General features: G+C 37.1%; 1 protein-coding gene across 2 annotated transcripts in view; it reads right to left on the bottom strand.

The window, feature by feature from the left end:
- Positions 1-4,001: 4,001 nt before the first annotated feature.
- The window catches only part of LOC129722550 (uncharacterized), a 39,000-nt gene continuing 30,013 nt past the window's right edge, over positions 4,002-12,988 (bottom strand). The window contains exons 4-6 of one of the 2 annotated variants that reach the window (XM_055676065.1): positions 8,449-8,633; positions 7,860-8,234; positions 4,002-7,624 (exon numbers count right to left, since the gene is read on the bottom strand). In XM_055676065.1, the coding sequence (XP_055532040.1) occupies positions 5,724-7,624; positions 7,860-8,234; positions 8,449-8,633 (2,461 nt within the window). In that variant the 3' untranslated portion in view covers positions 4,002-5,723. The remainder of the gene's footprint in view (positions 7,625-7,859; positions 8,235-8,448; positions 8,634-12,988) is intronic. The other variant, XM_055676066.1, reaches the window with a different exon arrangement.

Here is a 12,988-nt window from a genome sequence, read left to right as displayed (position 1 = left end):
TTCGAGTAGTTCATTCTGTACCAACTTTTTTGGAAGATTTCTTCCTAAGTGTTACGTATGTCTTATGTATGTGGTTCGCCCATATACCAACCGTCATTGTAGCGATTTGGAGCGATTTTTATTCTTTATTTAAAAATCGAAGGACAATGATATTAAATTTAAAAAAATCACGTTTTGCTCAGAAAATTACACTCTTTTAGCTGATATATAAAAATTAGAAATCCGTGAATAGCTTAACAACCCGATTGGAATTTAGTAAATTGAATAAAGTTTTCAGAAACTGGTGCATCTTAAATTGAAGTTTTTGAAAAAAAAAACAATTTAACAATTTAATTTTAACAATGTCGTTTTTGGCCACTTAAAATGTCGTTCATTTTTGTCATGGTTCAATCTTGGCAACAGAAAAAATTCTGCCGTGTCGTGTTTGGCAAATCAGACAGACCCCGTATATCCCAGCACTCTATTTTAGAAGAAACTTTTCATTCTAATACAGTTCATTCTCTTCAATACGCGAAAAGGCAACCTTCTATACAGATCTAATTTGAGTACGATTTAGAAGAAATTAAACTTCCTTCTATATTCATTTGTCTTGCTCACTCACTGATCACCAATCGGCAAAGATGTCACATAACAAATTTTCCTGCAGTTGCAAGTTCGTGGAAAAAATATAGATAAAGAATTACGAAAATGTGTATTCACAGACAATTTAAAATTGACATATATTTATATGTACAGTATCAGTAAAGATAATCAGAAAAAAAATTTATCGGTTTCAAGATACCAAAAAACAACGAAGGTGCCATATTTGAAAGTCATATGTCTGTTATCTTCAAAAATAAACCGGGCTAGAATGGTGAACAAGAATGAAGAACAATGATGAATTAATGTTTGCATAATGTTGTTCAATTACAAGCAAGGTTATGAAAAGTAATACTTTCTTGAAGGAGGATTGTCATATTAAACTAAATTTATTTAGCTAGCAAAATATGATCATCAGTACAGCTCGTTTAACTACATTTTCAAAGATCTGTACGGAGCATTTTGGTTTTCCATTGTTTTTTAAATGCTCTAACTCTAAACAGAGTGTAGAGTTCAAAAATAAACAACGTACAATACACCAAATTTTTATACCCTGCTATCTGCCTCTACCGACACGAACAGAGTTTTGTTGTCCTCGGTGGCGGAGCGTATTTTGCGGCTCCCGAATAATCATATTGAATTCTGATATTTGCTATTATACGAAATAAGAAGAAGAAACAATTCAAACGGCAATTCGATTGTGTTCCAGATCGCCAAACGATACCTACGCGTTAATCGACAGCGGCAATGTAGTCTTCACTTGGCTTGGCTGCACACAAATGAATATTGAGTTCTACTGCACTGATAGACGACGAGTGACCAGCGCTCTATTCATACATTGCTAGGTGCAGTACTGTTGCCTGTGCCAGCATGTTTTCCTTCAAGACATCAGTTTTAATAACATTCTCACAGCAGAATGTAAAACTGTCTGATAGTGGAGGTGGTTACGATCTTTCCGTAAAAGCTTCACCTTCAAGACATCAAAATAGTCTAGGCTCATGGAAACAAACATCAGTTAACCTATTGGGACGGGGAGATTCTGTCTATTTTTTTGCCACTGCTATACAGGATATCACAGCAGGCAGTTGGCGTCTAGTCATGAAGTCTGTGCTAGGCGTGCTCGCATGTGATTTGTACATTGTTCGTGAAAATTCGACTTTTAAACTTTTATTCAATTTTCACTGTTTAACAATTAAATGATAACGATAACTGAAGAATCACAAAATTGTCCATCATTTCATCAATCCAACGATATATTGATTATTGTGATCCATCATGTGGTTACATCCAACCCGGTGGCATCACTGACGTTTACGTACAACATAAGTAAAGCCAGCGTTAGCTGAATCAATTTCAATATTACAATGCATTTTGACAGCTGATTCATCGAAACACGGAAAAAAGCAGGCAGTGTATTTACGTGTTGTTTTCGGGTGATGTATTTATTGCACATAACGTCGACTGCTTTGCTTGATGAAACAAAAAATGAACGCGTTGCATTATTATAGAATGTACACAACGCTTATTCTTGCCGATTTCGAACGGCGGCGTTTCTTGCAGGCAGCTGACATCGCGCGATGATTTAATGATTAACATCTCAACGTATGAGATAAAATATCAACGCTACTTTTGAACATTTACAAAGCTAAGCTGACCTTTTTTTTAAATGATTGAATTGATTCGAGCGCATAACTCTGTACAAGATATATTATGCTTCGTTCGTCATGCTTACACTTCTGTGTGAACAAACCTTCCAAAACATAGATGAGACTAGCGCCACTATCTTTCACGGCAGCTTCAGGAAACAAGGCCGATGCCACCGGGTTGGTTACATCAGTGTTACCGTTTGAAATCTTTCATTCCGACGATACACCTTGGTTTTAGTTTCCGCAGAATGTATCTTGATATAGTGCGGTTAGACGTAGTCCTACGTAAAAAAATCACAGGCTTTTTTCATGTGATTTCAAAAAAATGGATGAACGAAATTTAAAAAAAAAAGAAGAAAATTTCAATACAATGAGCAAACTCTACTGAGTTTGCGTGAATGTTATCATTCAAGAGATAGATTTAAACACCATTAGTTAAAGTGAAACTGTTAAAGTCGTAAATGGCCGACCTCGAGACATCACGTCGTCGACTACGAATTTTCAAAAGCACAAAACTAGGTTCCCGCATAATCAATAACCATAAACGGATGATAATCCATATGGTTTAACGATACCCCATACAGTCGGGACTATATCCCGAACTAGTTGTTAGGCACGTTTTATGGTTATTGGTTATGCGGGTTTGGATGAGTTTTACAGGGAATGCGTTATCTATTCCCAAGTCTCGTGCCTTCGGAAAATCCGAAATCGACCACGTGGTGGCTCGAAGCCGGCCATTTGTGGCTTCAATACAGTTTGCTTTTAACATATGGGGCTTAAATCTATCTCTGGAATGATACCATCAAGTAAGAAACATTGCGCCGAATAATAGCTTATTAGGCTTTTATATTAACCGTATTGATAACGAAATCGTTTACTCAGCTTAGGGATAAGTTTTACTATCGTTGGGACCTAATTGGGACCGTTTCGTGTCGATTTCTCAATCTCTAGTGACAGCTCTTGGAAAAGTGTGGAAATTGATGATATTCTATCGTTTTATTCTTCATTTATGTTAAAATCACAGCAGTCTTTCTTATGATAATTTTTTGTTCTTAGTTGGTACAATATTTACAGACGTTTGAAGAATCTGAAAACGTTTTTACTGTTACAAGTGTAAACCCAATCAATTGTTTTATTTACTTTTAAAGAAATTGCATATTTCTATCGACAGAATTGTTGTTGTCATTTTAGGTTGATTTGTATTACTAGATTATTTCGTATTATTTTGCAAAATTCAGTTGCAGAAATATGCAATGATAGCAAGTGAATCCCGTTTTCTGTTCTAACTGCAAGTTCGACTGATTCGTGTCAACGTTGTATCTATGGCATTTTGTGGGGGGGGACCTGGGAGATGATTTGAAACAGGATGGCTGTTGAAAAATCTGCAACATAAAATAACATAAATTTCCGTACGTGATAGTAACAGAATTTCATTCTGAATTTGAATGTGTGTCGGGGAGGTATTTGCATTCACGTGTATGGCTCATTAGAGCTTTTTATCAGTTCAGCTGGTTTTCTTTTATTTGTTTCCTTCCTTGGTTGTCTTATTAGCTATACAAAATTTGTGCTGCAGTTTCCTCTACTAATCGTATCTTACATATGTCGATTAACTCTTCTTGATGACTTTTGTTCCGAAGCAAATATAATTCAAATGGCTATGTAGACTCTACACTGGTCGATTCCAAAAACCACGGGTTAATGTGTTACAACTGAAATTACAGAAATAACCTCAGTGTTCCTCTTCTAGATTGTAGTATTCATTCAGGAATGTTTAAGTTATTTTTTTGTTTTATATTAAGAAGAGGAATATATAACTTTGCAACAAAGTATCTCGACGCTCACGTAACAGCGATGGAATCATTTACAGTCGGAAGGCTTCTTAAGCTGACGGTACTTAGCCGGAAATAGTGTTAGGTTTTCTTTTTTTTACATTTGGAATGTACATTTTTGATCGTACTAATTGCACTAGAACTTTACAATTTATATTTTAAAGGGGAAATCACAAGACTTTGTAGTTATTCGTATGCAGAAGGTCATTAAAACGAATCAATGTTTGAGCTTAATTTCTGCGATTTTATCAATTGAGAACCGATTTTTACACCACGATTTTTTTTTCTATATATAGTATGCAAAACTAAAACCATTTTTTTTCTGAAATACACTTTTTAAACAAAAAAGATAAACAATTTGTTATGACTCCGATCAACAAAATAAAGTGGACTCGAAAATTTTCTAATTTACAACAGAACTGTTTACATTGTGCTGATCAAAATAAATAGTAAATTCTTGCCATCAAGAGTGCATTATAAAGTGTTTCATTGCAAGAGTTTGGTACAAACATATTCTTTCGATAGATTCCAGTTCCAAACAGCGACGAAATGTTGAAATATTTCACAAACTCCTAGAGGTAAACTATTTTTCTATTTGAACACTCGAATACGTACACTCAAGTTGCAAAAAACATATCCGAGGAAAGCCGCTTTATTCTTTTGATTCCGATCCGATGTAGTAAAACACTAGTATCAACATAATAATATTAGAGGGTGTTGCAGTCAACCCGGAGGTCATTACATAAACTATGTGATCATTACGAGATTGCATCTCATATACTACCAAGTTAAAAACGACTCAAACGTGGTTCAATATATGGCAAACGTTTTTTTTTCTTTCCTCTTTCTAACGTATGAAAAAGTGGGAAATACTATTCCGAAAGAACAAAAACAAACAAAACATTTAAGTGTTTTCATTCGCTAGCTATTTTGATCACAAATGATAAATTTTTCGTATTGCATCGATTATGTTTTGTGTATGAACAATTTATCAACGATTAAAGAGTCACTTTAAGAGACTTTTCATTTTACGTAGATTACCTATGAACACAATGAAGAAATCCTTCATTTATGATTTTCACCCTTGTGCAGTTCGTTTCATGAAACTCCTCTTTCGTGATTGCTCCGTAGTTTGGATCAGAAAATACGCAAAACATCTGCTAAAAAATTTCATTCGAACCTAAATTTGTAGCTTGTATGAAATATTTCTACATTCCAAGTTAATTGAAAATTGTGACTATTTCTCTGTAATAAAAATCTTTCAGTGAGTAACAAAATTAGAATTAGAATATGTTAAAGAACTCGGTCACCCACATCAACAGTGTTCGTGAAAAGTAACTTAAAAGTTTGTCATAGTTTCATGACCGATGTAACCATAATTATGAGGCGAACCAGCCGCAGGCTGAAAACCTCAAAAATACAGGCAAAAAAAAAGAAAACCATTACTATTTATGCAAATTGCTAGCTGATATAATACAGTAATTAATTTGTGGAATTTAAAATAATTGTAATGTTTTGCAAATATCACAACACCCAGACGGAGTGAAACGTAACTGTACAAACTCAACTCTTCAAACCAAATAACGGGAGGTTACCCAACCGCTACTTCTGCGCGAGAATGCACTCAAAACCGCCGTCCGTACTAAGCCATCAAGTGGCTCTGCCGCTTTCAAACGGTAAGGGAAGTGATAAGCTGCTGGCACAGTTTTCCATACTCATTTTGATCACCGGAAATCCGTCGTAACTTAATACCCTTGCCACTGTGGCTATCCTTGATGCGACCCTCAAACACCTGCAGCTCGATCTGCAACCCTCCGGAGTACTCTAGGCTGAGATTTGAACTATCGCCTGCGGGTGCCAGCGTGGCATCTAAATCCGCTCGGCTGTGCTGGCCACCGTCCGGGTCTGCCTTGGCTGCATTGAACACGCAGCCCATCGGTGGCATCTTGGAATCGATCCTTCGTTTCACCATTTCCAATATTCGAGAAGAATCCAGCGTGGAGCACTCTTGCGGCAGCGGTAGCTCGAAGCATTCGTCCGTCAGAGTTCGTGTGTCGCACAGCGAATCCGGACTGAGCCGAGCGTCCTGCTCGGAATGAGAATCGCAACTTTTGAAACCGGAACTGGCCGATGGTTCCTGACTAGGTGAGAGATTCGAATGATTCGAATCGTTACTGAGACTATCATCGCTGAAACCGAGAGATTTGTCACTACCCCGTCTCGCGTAAGATTCGCTAGTGTCCGTTTCTAGTTTGGTTGAAGTTGATGTTGAGTTGTTCTCAGTTTCGAGACTAGCTTTCCTTCCAACCCCACGGGTGATAGAAGGCATATCGCTAGAGGGTTCCGATATTAGTAAGCCTTGGAAGCCTAATCCTGAGCTTTGGCAATTCAGCGAATCGTCACTATCGTGACTTGAGTCTGACAGCGCTACTAGGGTTATCTCGCTTCCTTGCACATCTGTTAGACAGATTTGTGGATGCGTATGCTGAAAGCTCAAATCTTCCGGTGAACCTCCGGCAGATTGGCTTTTGTACGGTACGCCTCCATGGAACGGTGCGGCAGTATGATTTTCCTCTTGTATGATACATAGATTCGGTGAAGTCGGGGGTGTCGCGGTAAGTCGCATTTGTTGCGGTGGCATAAGGCTGAAGTTTTTCATGTCAAAATAATTATGTGTTGAGCTTCCCGCAATTGAAGCATTCATCGTAAAGTTATTTCGTGGAAAATCTAACTCTACGCTGTTGACTACGTCCATACTAAGATCTAACGGTTCATTGCACGACACTGGAAATGCGGCAGACGTTCCACGGGTGATGGATCCTCCAGCAGCCGAAGTCGTGCCACTGCCAGTGTTTATAATACTAATACCATGTGTGATCTGGTGCATAGGCGAAGCACCACCAGCAGTCGCACTGGATGGTCCAGGTAGGATAGGCGATGGACATTCGCTGTAGTATACTGGTGAAGGACAACCACTGTTACTGCTGCTGCCAGCAAAGTTGATTCCTGGGTACACTCCAGGGGCTCCAAAGGGGGAATAAGGCAGGCCACCGTAAAAACCAAAGTTGGGAGTAACGATACTGCTTCCAGCAAGGTTGTTAGGCTGCAAAGTTGCTGGCCGTGCAGTAAGTGGAGAAACGCTCTGACTGTGCTGTAGCTGCTGCTGCAAAGTGTAACCTAGGTCCGGTGCAACCGAGTGGGCAAACAATCCCAACTGCTGCCTTACTTCGTACGGTAACGTTCGTGTGCTTATGATATTTTTGGCGGTCTCGATTTGAATGCGTTTTTCGAGCACCAACTTTTCCAGGCCAGGTATCAACGAGAGCACCATGTCCAGGGGCAGCTGAATATCTTGCTGAGACCTCTCATCGAAAGGTTTGCAGTGCATTGGGGAACCTGGTAGGCTTACCGAGTTATCCGCTAGTGGGGGACTTGGTGTGATTAGCAGATTTCGTTGTTGAGTGCCAGCATTGAGACCCTTTTGCAGCTGCTGGCACTCTTGGAATGGTCCTTGGAATTGTGTGTTGATTTTGGAGCCTTCCGATGCTCTCCGAACGGGACTGTAGCGACCTGAAGAAAACAGAGACGAGAGTTTGAATACGTAACCGATAAGCGGAGTGAAAGAAATGAACCATTCTTTAGAAGAAAAGATAAATGAAATGATCAATCCAAAGTTCTACATCAATATAAAAAGCACATATTTTTTTCTAATGCAGTGATTAGCAGGTGGTCTGTATGCTTCCATCAGATGTTGGGTTAGTTAGCGAAGATAACGTGGCTGAATGTGGTAGCGCGTGCTACTTACCAAACTCCTGAACGGTAGGCAGTTTACATGTTCTAGCAAAGCGTCTACTACACACATTCTGCAGTGCATTGGAAGTGGCAATTGATTGTGCCGAGGTAGATTGCAAGGAAGGACCAGGCGCTGGCGGTGGAGGATTTTGCTCTAGTCCCGCCGGTAGCCCGAATCCTCCCATCATTGGAGTCAGTGAATTTGGTCTACCAGACTGTATGCTTGGCACACCTCCCAATGTGACCGCGGAGGGACCGCTTACTCCGATTCCGGACATGTGCGCTGGCAGCAGTGGCGCCGTCGTTGGCGGTGTGCTCATTAGCGATGGAGGTAGATAGTTGCGATTCATTCGTGCCTCTACTTCACGTATCAAATCAGGACTAATCACTACACGGTTCAATTTTAGTTTTGTATAGGAGTTACAACATCGAAACAACACCAAAATCAAACGAAAAGAAATACAATAAAACATAAAGAAAATAAATGTCAATCGATAAAAAAAAAATATCGCATCCATATACAAAGCATGCATGCATAACCAATCGAAACATCTTTTTTAAAAATTACAAAGAGTGCAGGCTTCTAGTGCCCCCTTACGTACCTGGTGGTCTCTCCATAACCGTTAGCAGGCCTGTTCTTCGTGTGCGACCTCCACCGGAAGTCCCCGCTGTGGTTGGTGCAGGAGAGTGTGCTTGGGGAGGTTCCATAGGTGCTCCGTTACTACCAGACAAATCATCCGTACATCCTACGGTGTGCCGCTTGGAACAGCCTCTCCCGTGCATGTACCTATGGGTGTTTGAGTGAAAATGTAAAAGGTTATTACTAACAATAGCTAAAGAACCAATTTGTCAGGCCGATGGTTTTTTTGTCATACTATCTATACTTTGTTTTCATGTCATATTTTCAAAAACGCTCTGCTTAGCCAATGCTTGCCAACAAATAAAAAATATGTTAAATGCAAATCCAGTACACTAGCAACAGTTTTCATTTCATTACCGCTGTAAACTTAGACAATATTTACTGGAAATAAAATTGTCGACTATTCTCATTTGAAAAAGTTAGAATTAATACCACAAATCCATTTGAAATTCAGTTTTCGGTATTGAACAATGACAAGCGTATAAAACGTGAAGATACAGGCTGTATGGTTCCTTGTTGGGGATATTTCAGAAACATTTGCTATATTGTGATATTGCCCATGTGTTTTCTGTATTCCGCATATTATGTCATTGGCAGTATCACTATCGAAGTAAATGATACGCTTTTTATTTGAGCCGTTGAGAGCAAAAGTGGTACATGTGCCATTTTTTCACTTTTTGGGTTTTTTGTATAAATTGATGCAGAACGCAATAATATACCATAATATCAAAGAAAACCCGAGATCTGATAACTTATACCGGATTTTTTATCCGTGCTTGTTTGTGAGGTTTTACCCTTCCGTTTCAAGCTTTCTGCTCTACTATACCGAGCCTCTTTCAATCCTACCAATATCACCAAGTTACGATTCTTTGGAGAATGACCTCATGGTAACGTTCCTCTTTGGCCAGGTTTATTTTGAGAGTGACTTCCCAAGCAACAATTGAAACATAATAAAAAAATAAATTGTGATCATTTGTTGCACTAATGAAATTCCGAGGTTTTAAGAAACATGTTTTGTTACTACGATGAAATTGTACAGATACAAGCAACAACTAAAGTGGCATCGCTGCTTCAAAAAACTTTACACCATCAACGTCATTCTCGTGGTTGGATTTGTTGTTGAAACGTGTAAACGGCATTTGAAAACCTAACCTTCTCTGAATAGATCTAGTGGGTGGAGCATATAGGTTGCCAACGCACAGTGGGGAATCGCTGGCCATCAGCCAAAAATTTTTTTTTCGTTAGCTGTTTCACAATATTTTTCCTTTATTGCTATAACATTCAAGTGTCTAAATCCAAAATATGGGCGCAATATCATGAAATCTGAGTTTTTTATGACTTTTCAAAGCTTGGCGAACTGACGTTTTTTGTCATTTTTTTGAAAAAAAAGTACATTACTTTGAAACGCTCTGTAGCTTCAATGATAGCTTGGATTTTTTTGACATCAAAGGAAAAGTTGTTGTGAATATTGTGCAAAACAAACCCTCTCCATTAGATATTGTAAAATTTGGTCATAATAGGCCTGACACTAGAAAAAAATTTAAAAAACGTGATTTTTTGTAGAAAAGTAGCTTAAAAGTTTAGTTGCCGCAGTTTGCCACGGTTGTGACTACATTTAAAATTTAGGTAAAAATGTAAGCTTTCAAATAGATACTGTCCGCTGCTGCGCAAAACTGCGCAAATTGTCACTTAAGTAAAAAAAGCGATAGCAGTTTTTTTTCATTTTTTTTGAGGTTGAAATTTCATCCAGGATTAATTTTAGTCATAACCATGATACTCCATTAATGAAAATTTATGATATCGAACTCAATACGTAAGAATAAAATAAATATTTGGGCAAAAATTACAAAATTTATCAATTAAAAGTTACAAAATAAGTGTTAAATAAGAAAATAGTAAACAAATCTTTATGAAACTTTTAATTATGTCAAACTTTATCACTTTCTGCAAATTTAAAACAATATTGAAAACATTCAGCCCTTTTCAATTTATGATCATGAAATCCGCTAAACTGATTGAAGTGTTAAATACTAGCAGCAAATTCAAACCATCAAACTCCGGCTAACATTAGCCCGTTTGAAGATTGCTTTTGCTTCGCACTCGTTGGCATACAAAAGTAAAGCACACATTTTGCTTTATGAGAAAAAAACAAAAAACAGTCGTCGCCCTCCGCATCTTTTCGTATTCATTTAGAACGTTGTGTCAAAACCAAGACACTGGTTTTCAAATTCATAAATTCGTTGAATTTTATTATGGAACTTCAACTTCAGCGGCACCGCCTAATTCAATGTCTAGTAAGTTGTCAATTCATGGTGTTATACATGTATTTAAATGTCCTCTTGCAACCATAGAAACCGGATTAGGAAGATAACATATATATGAAACAATGAAACATCGAAAATTACTAGAAGAAATTAAAATTGCAGCGAGAGACATTTTTCCTGCTGATAAGTATAATGAACTTCAAATTTTCTGGAAACAATCCAACACGAGATTTAAGCGATGACAGTGGAAGATGATGATGCTGATGATAATTTTTTCAATTTGTAATTAGTTTGTATTACTTATGTTGTTTTAGTTTATTAAAATATATATATATATATATATATATATATATATATATATATATATATATATATATATATATATATATATATATATATATATATATATATATATATATATATATATATATATTTAGGCAAAATTTGCTTAGTTCGAGGGGTCGTCCATAAATTACGTATTTTTCAATGGGGAGGACGCTCGGTGGCACTACTTGTGGTCAAAGATCATATAATTCTATAAAAAAGAAAAAATAGTGCCAAAAAATATTAAAAATTGGATTTCGTGCTTTATGGACGGCCCCAAACAAAAAATTGATGCCAAACTCGTGTTCAGCGCCCCAAAATTATGTAAATACCAACTTTTAGTCGCATTTATCGACACTTTTTTTGCTTGGCCAGCCTTTGTATGGAGTTGCCCCACTGTGCAACGTGATGCTTGCGAGATACACAAAACAAACGCACAATAATACTTCTAAAAGTTGCTGTCATGCTCTCAAGCTATGCAACAACAACTTTTGCTCGATCGTTCGCCTTATATTTGTTTTTGAGATGAAGTTATTTACTGTGTTGTAACTTTTGGGTACCGTAAAACGGGGTATCATTGATCAGCGGGGTAACATTGATCAGTTTTACCCTTCTCATGAACAGTTGAAATAAAACTGCTTCGTGATTACTTTTGCTAAAATTGAGTATAACATTTTTTTTGTTTTGATGACCAAACTTTGAAATTAATTCGTTCGTTATATTTCTTACTCTCAGTAAGTGCCAGAAAAAGCACTTTATACTTTATACTAGTCGAATATTGAACATTTCGTATTCATTGACATGTTTTCCGAATTCGCTATTAAATTTTCTCAATCAACCAGAACAAATTTTAGTCAAATTTATTACATTCAATGTTAATTAGTTTATATTTGTTAAGAAAGTCCAGTTTTATGCTCTAGCCAAGACAACATGTTGTCTTGGCTAGAGCATAGAACGTAAGGGGCTAGAGCTGGCCTATTGATACTTCCGTTGTTGAAAAGGCCTTGCATATAAGATCAACATACGTTTTCTGAACACAAAAATTTTACAACGATTGTTGGCTTACAAAGTACTTCTAGCAACTTTCGCGACCAACGTTTACGTTTTTCATCATCGAAAGGTAAAATTACATATGGCATAAAAATGCCTCGCAGTACATACCGCGGCTAAATGCAAGGACAGGACTATCTTTCGCAGTAAAAGCAGTCAAGGAGAACGGGAAGCGTCTCTGAATATGTTATCAAAGCATCATCTAACATTTTTAGTTCAAAAAGGTTTCAAAACTATTCAAAATTGAAACTGATCAAAGTTACCCCAAATAAGGAAAATTGAAACAACGACGAAAAATAAATGTTTTTAATGTTCAGGATTTTCGAAGGGCTTTGAAAACTAACTTCTCAAGTTTTAAGGATGCCAGTACTGGTTTTAAAAATATGAAACCTGTAATTTCAGTTGTGAAATATATAAAAACTCACGAAAAAGTGAAAAAAATGATCAATGTTACTCCGTTTTACGGTACTTGGACTAGAAGTCGTTCAAAAAGTGTGGTTCTCTAAGATGAAATGAGATAAATTGCTTTGAATTTCATTATCACGCTGAGGTGCTGATGAATTGAAGAAACAAAATTGAAAGCTGAGAACGACCATGAGCATGATAAGGGAAGCAAAATTTAATACTAAGCTACCCAAGTAACAAAACTGGTTTTATCAAAGTTTTATAGCGCTGTTTTGGCTGGATTGAACGCTATAAAACTTTGATAAAACCAAATTTGTTACTAGGGTATAAACTTGCAAGTGTTTCTACAGCAAATGACGTAAATAGTTAAAACGAGAAAATTGAATAGAAATTTATAACTGGAGTTGAATCCATCAATCAATAATCAAAGATAAACAGATTATTATTATACAATCTTTT

Source organism: Wyeomyia smithii, chromosome 2 (assembly GCF_029784165.1).
Source record: "Wyeomyia smithii strain HCP4-BCI-WySm-NY-G18 chromosome 2, ASM2978416v1, whole genome shotgun sequence".
Taxonomy (NCBI): Eukaryota; Metazoa; Arthropoda; class Insecta; order Diptera; family Culicidae; genus Wyeomyia; species Wyeomyia smithii.
This window is presented reverse-complemented; position numbering and strand designations above follow the sequence as displayed.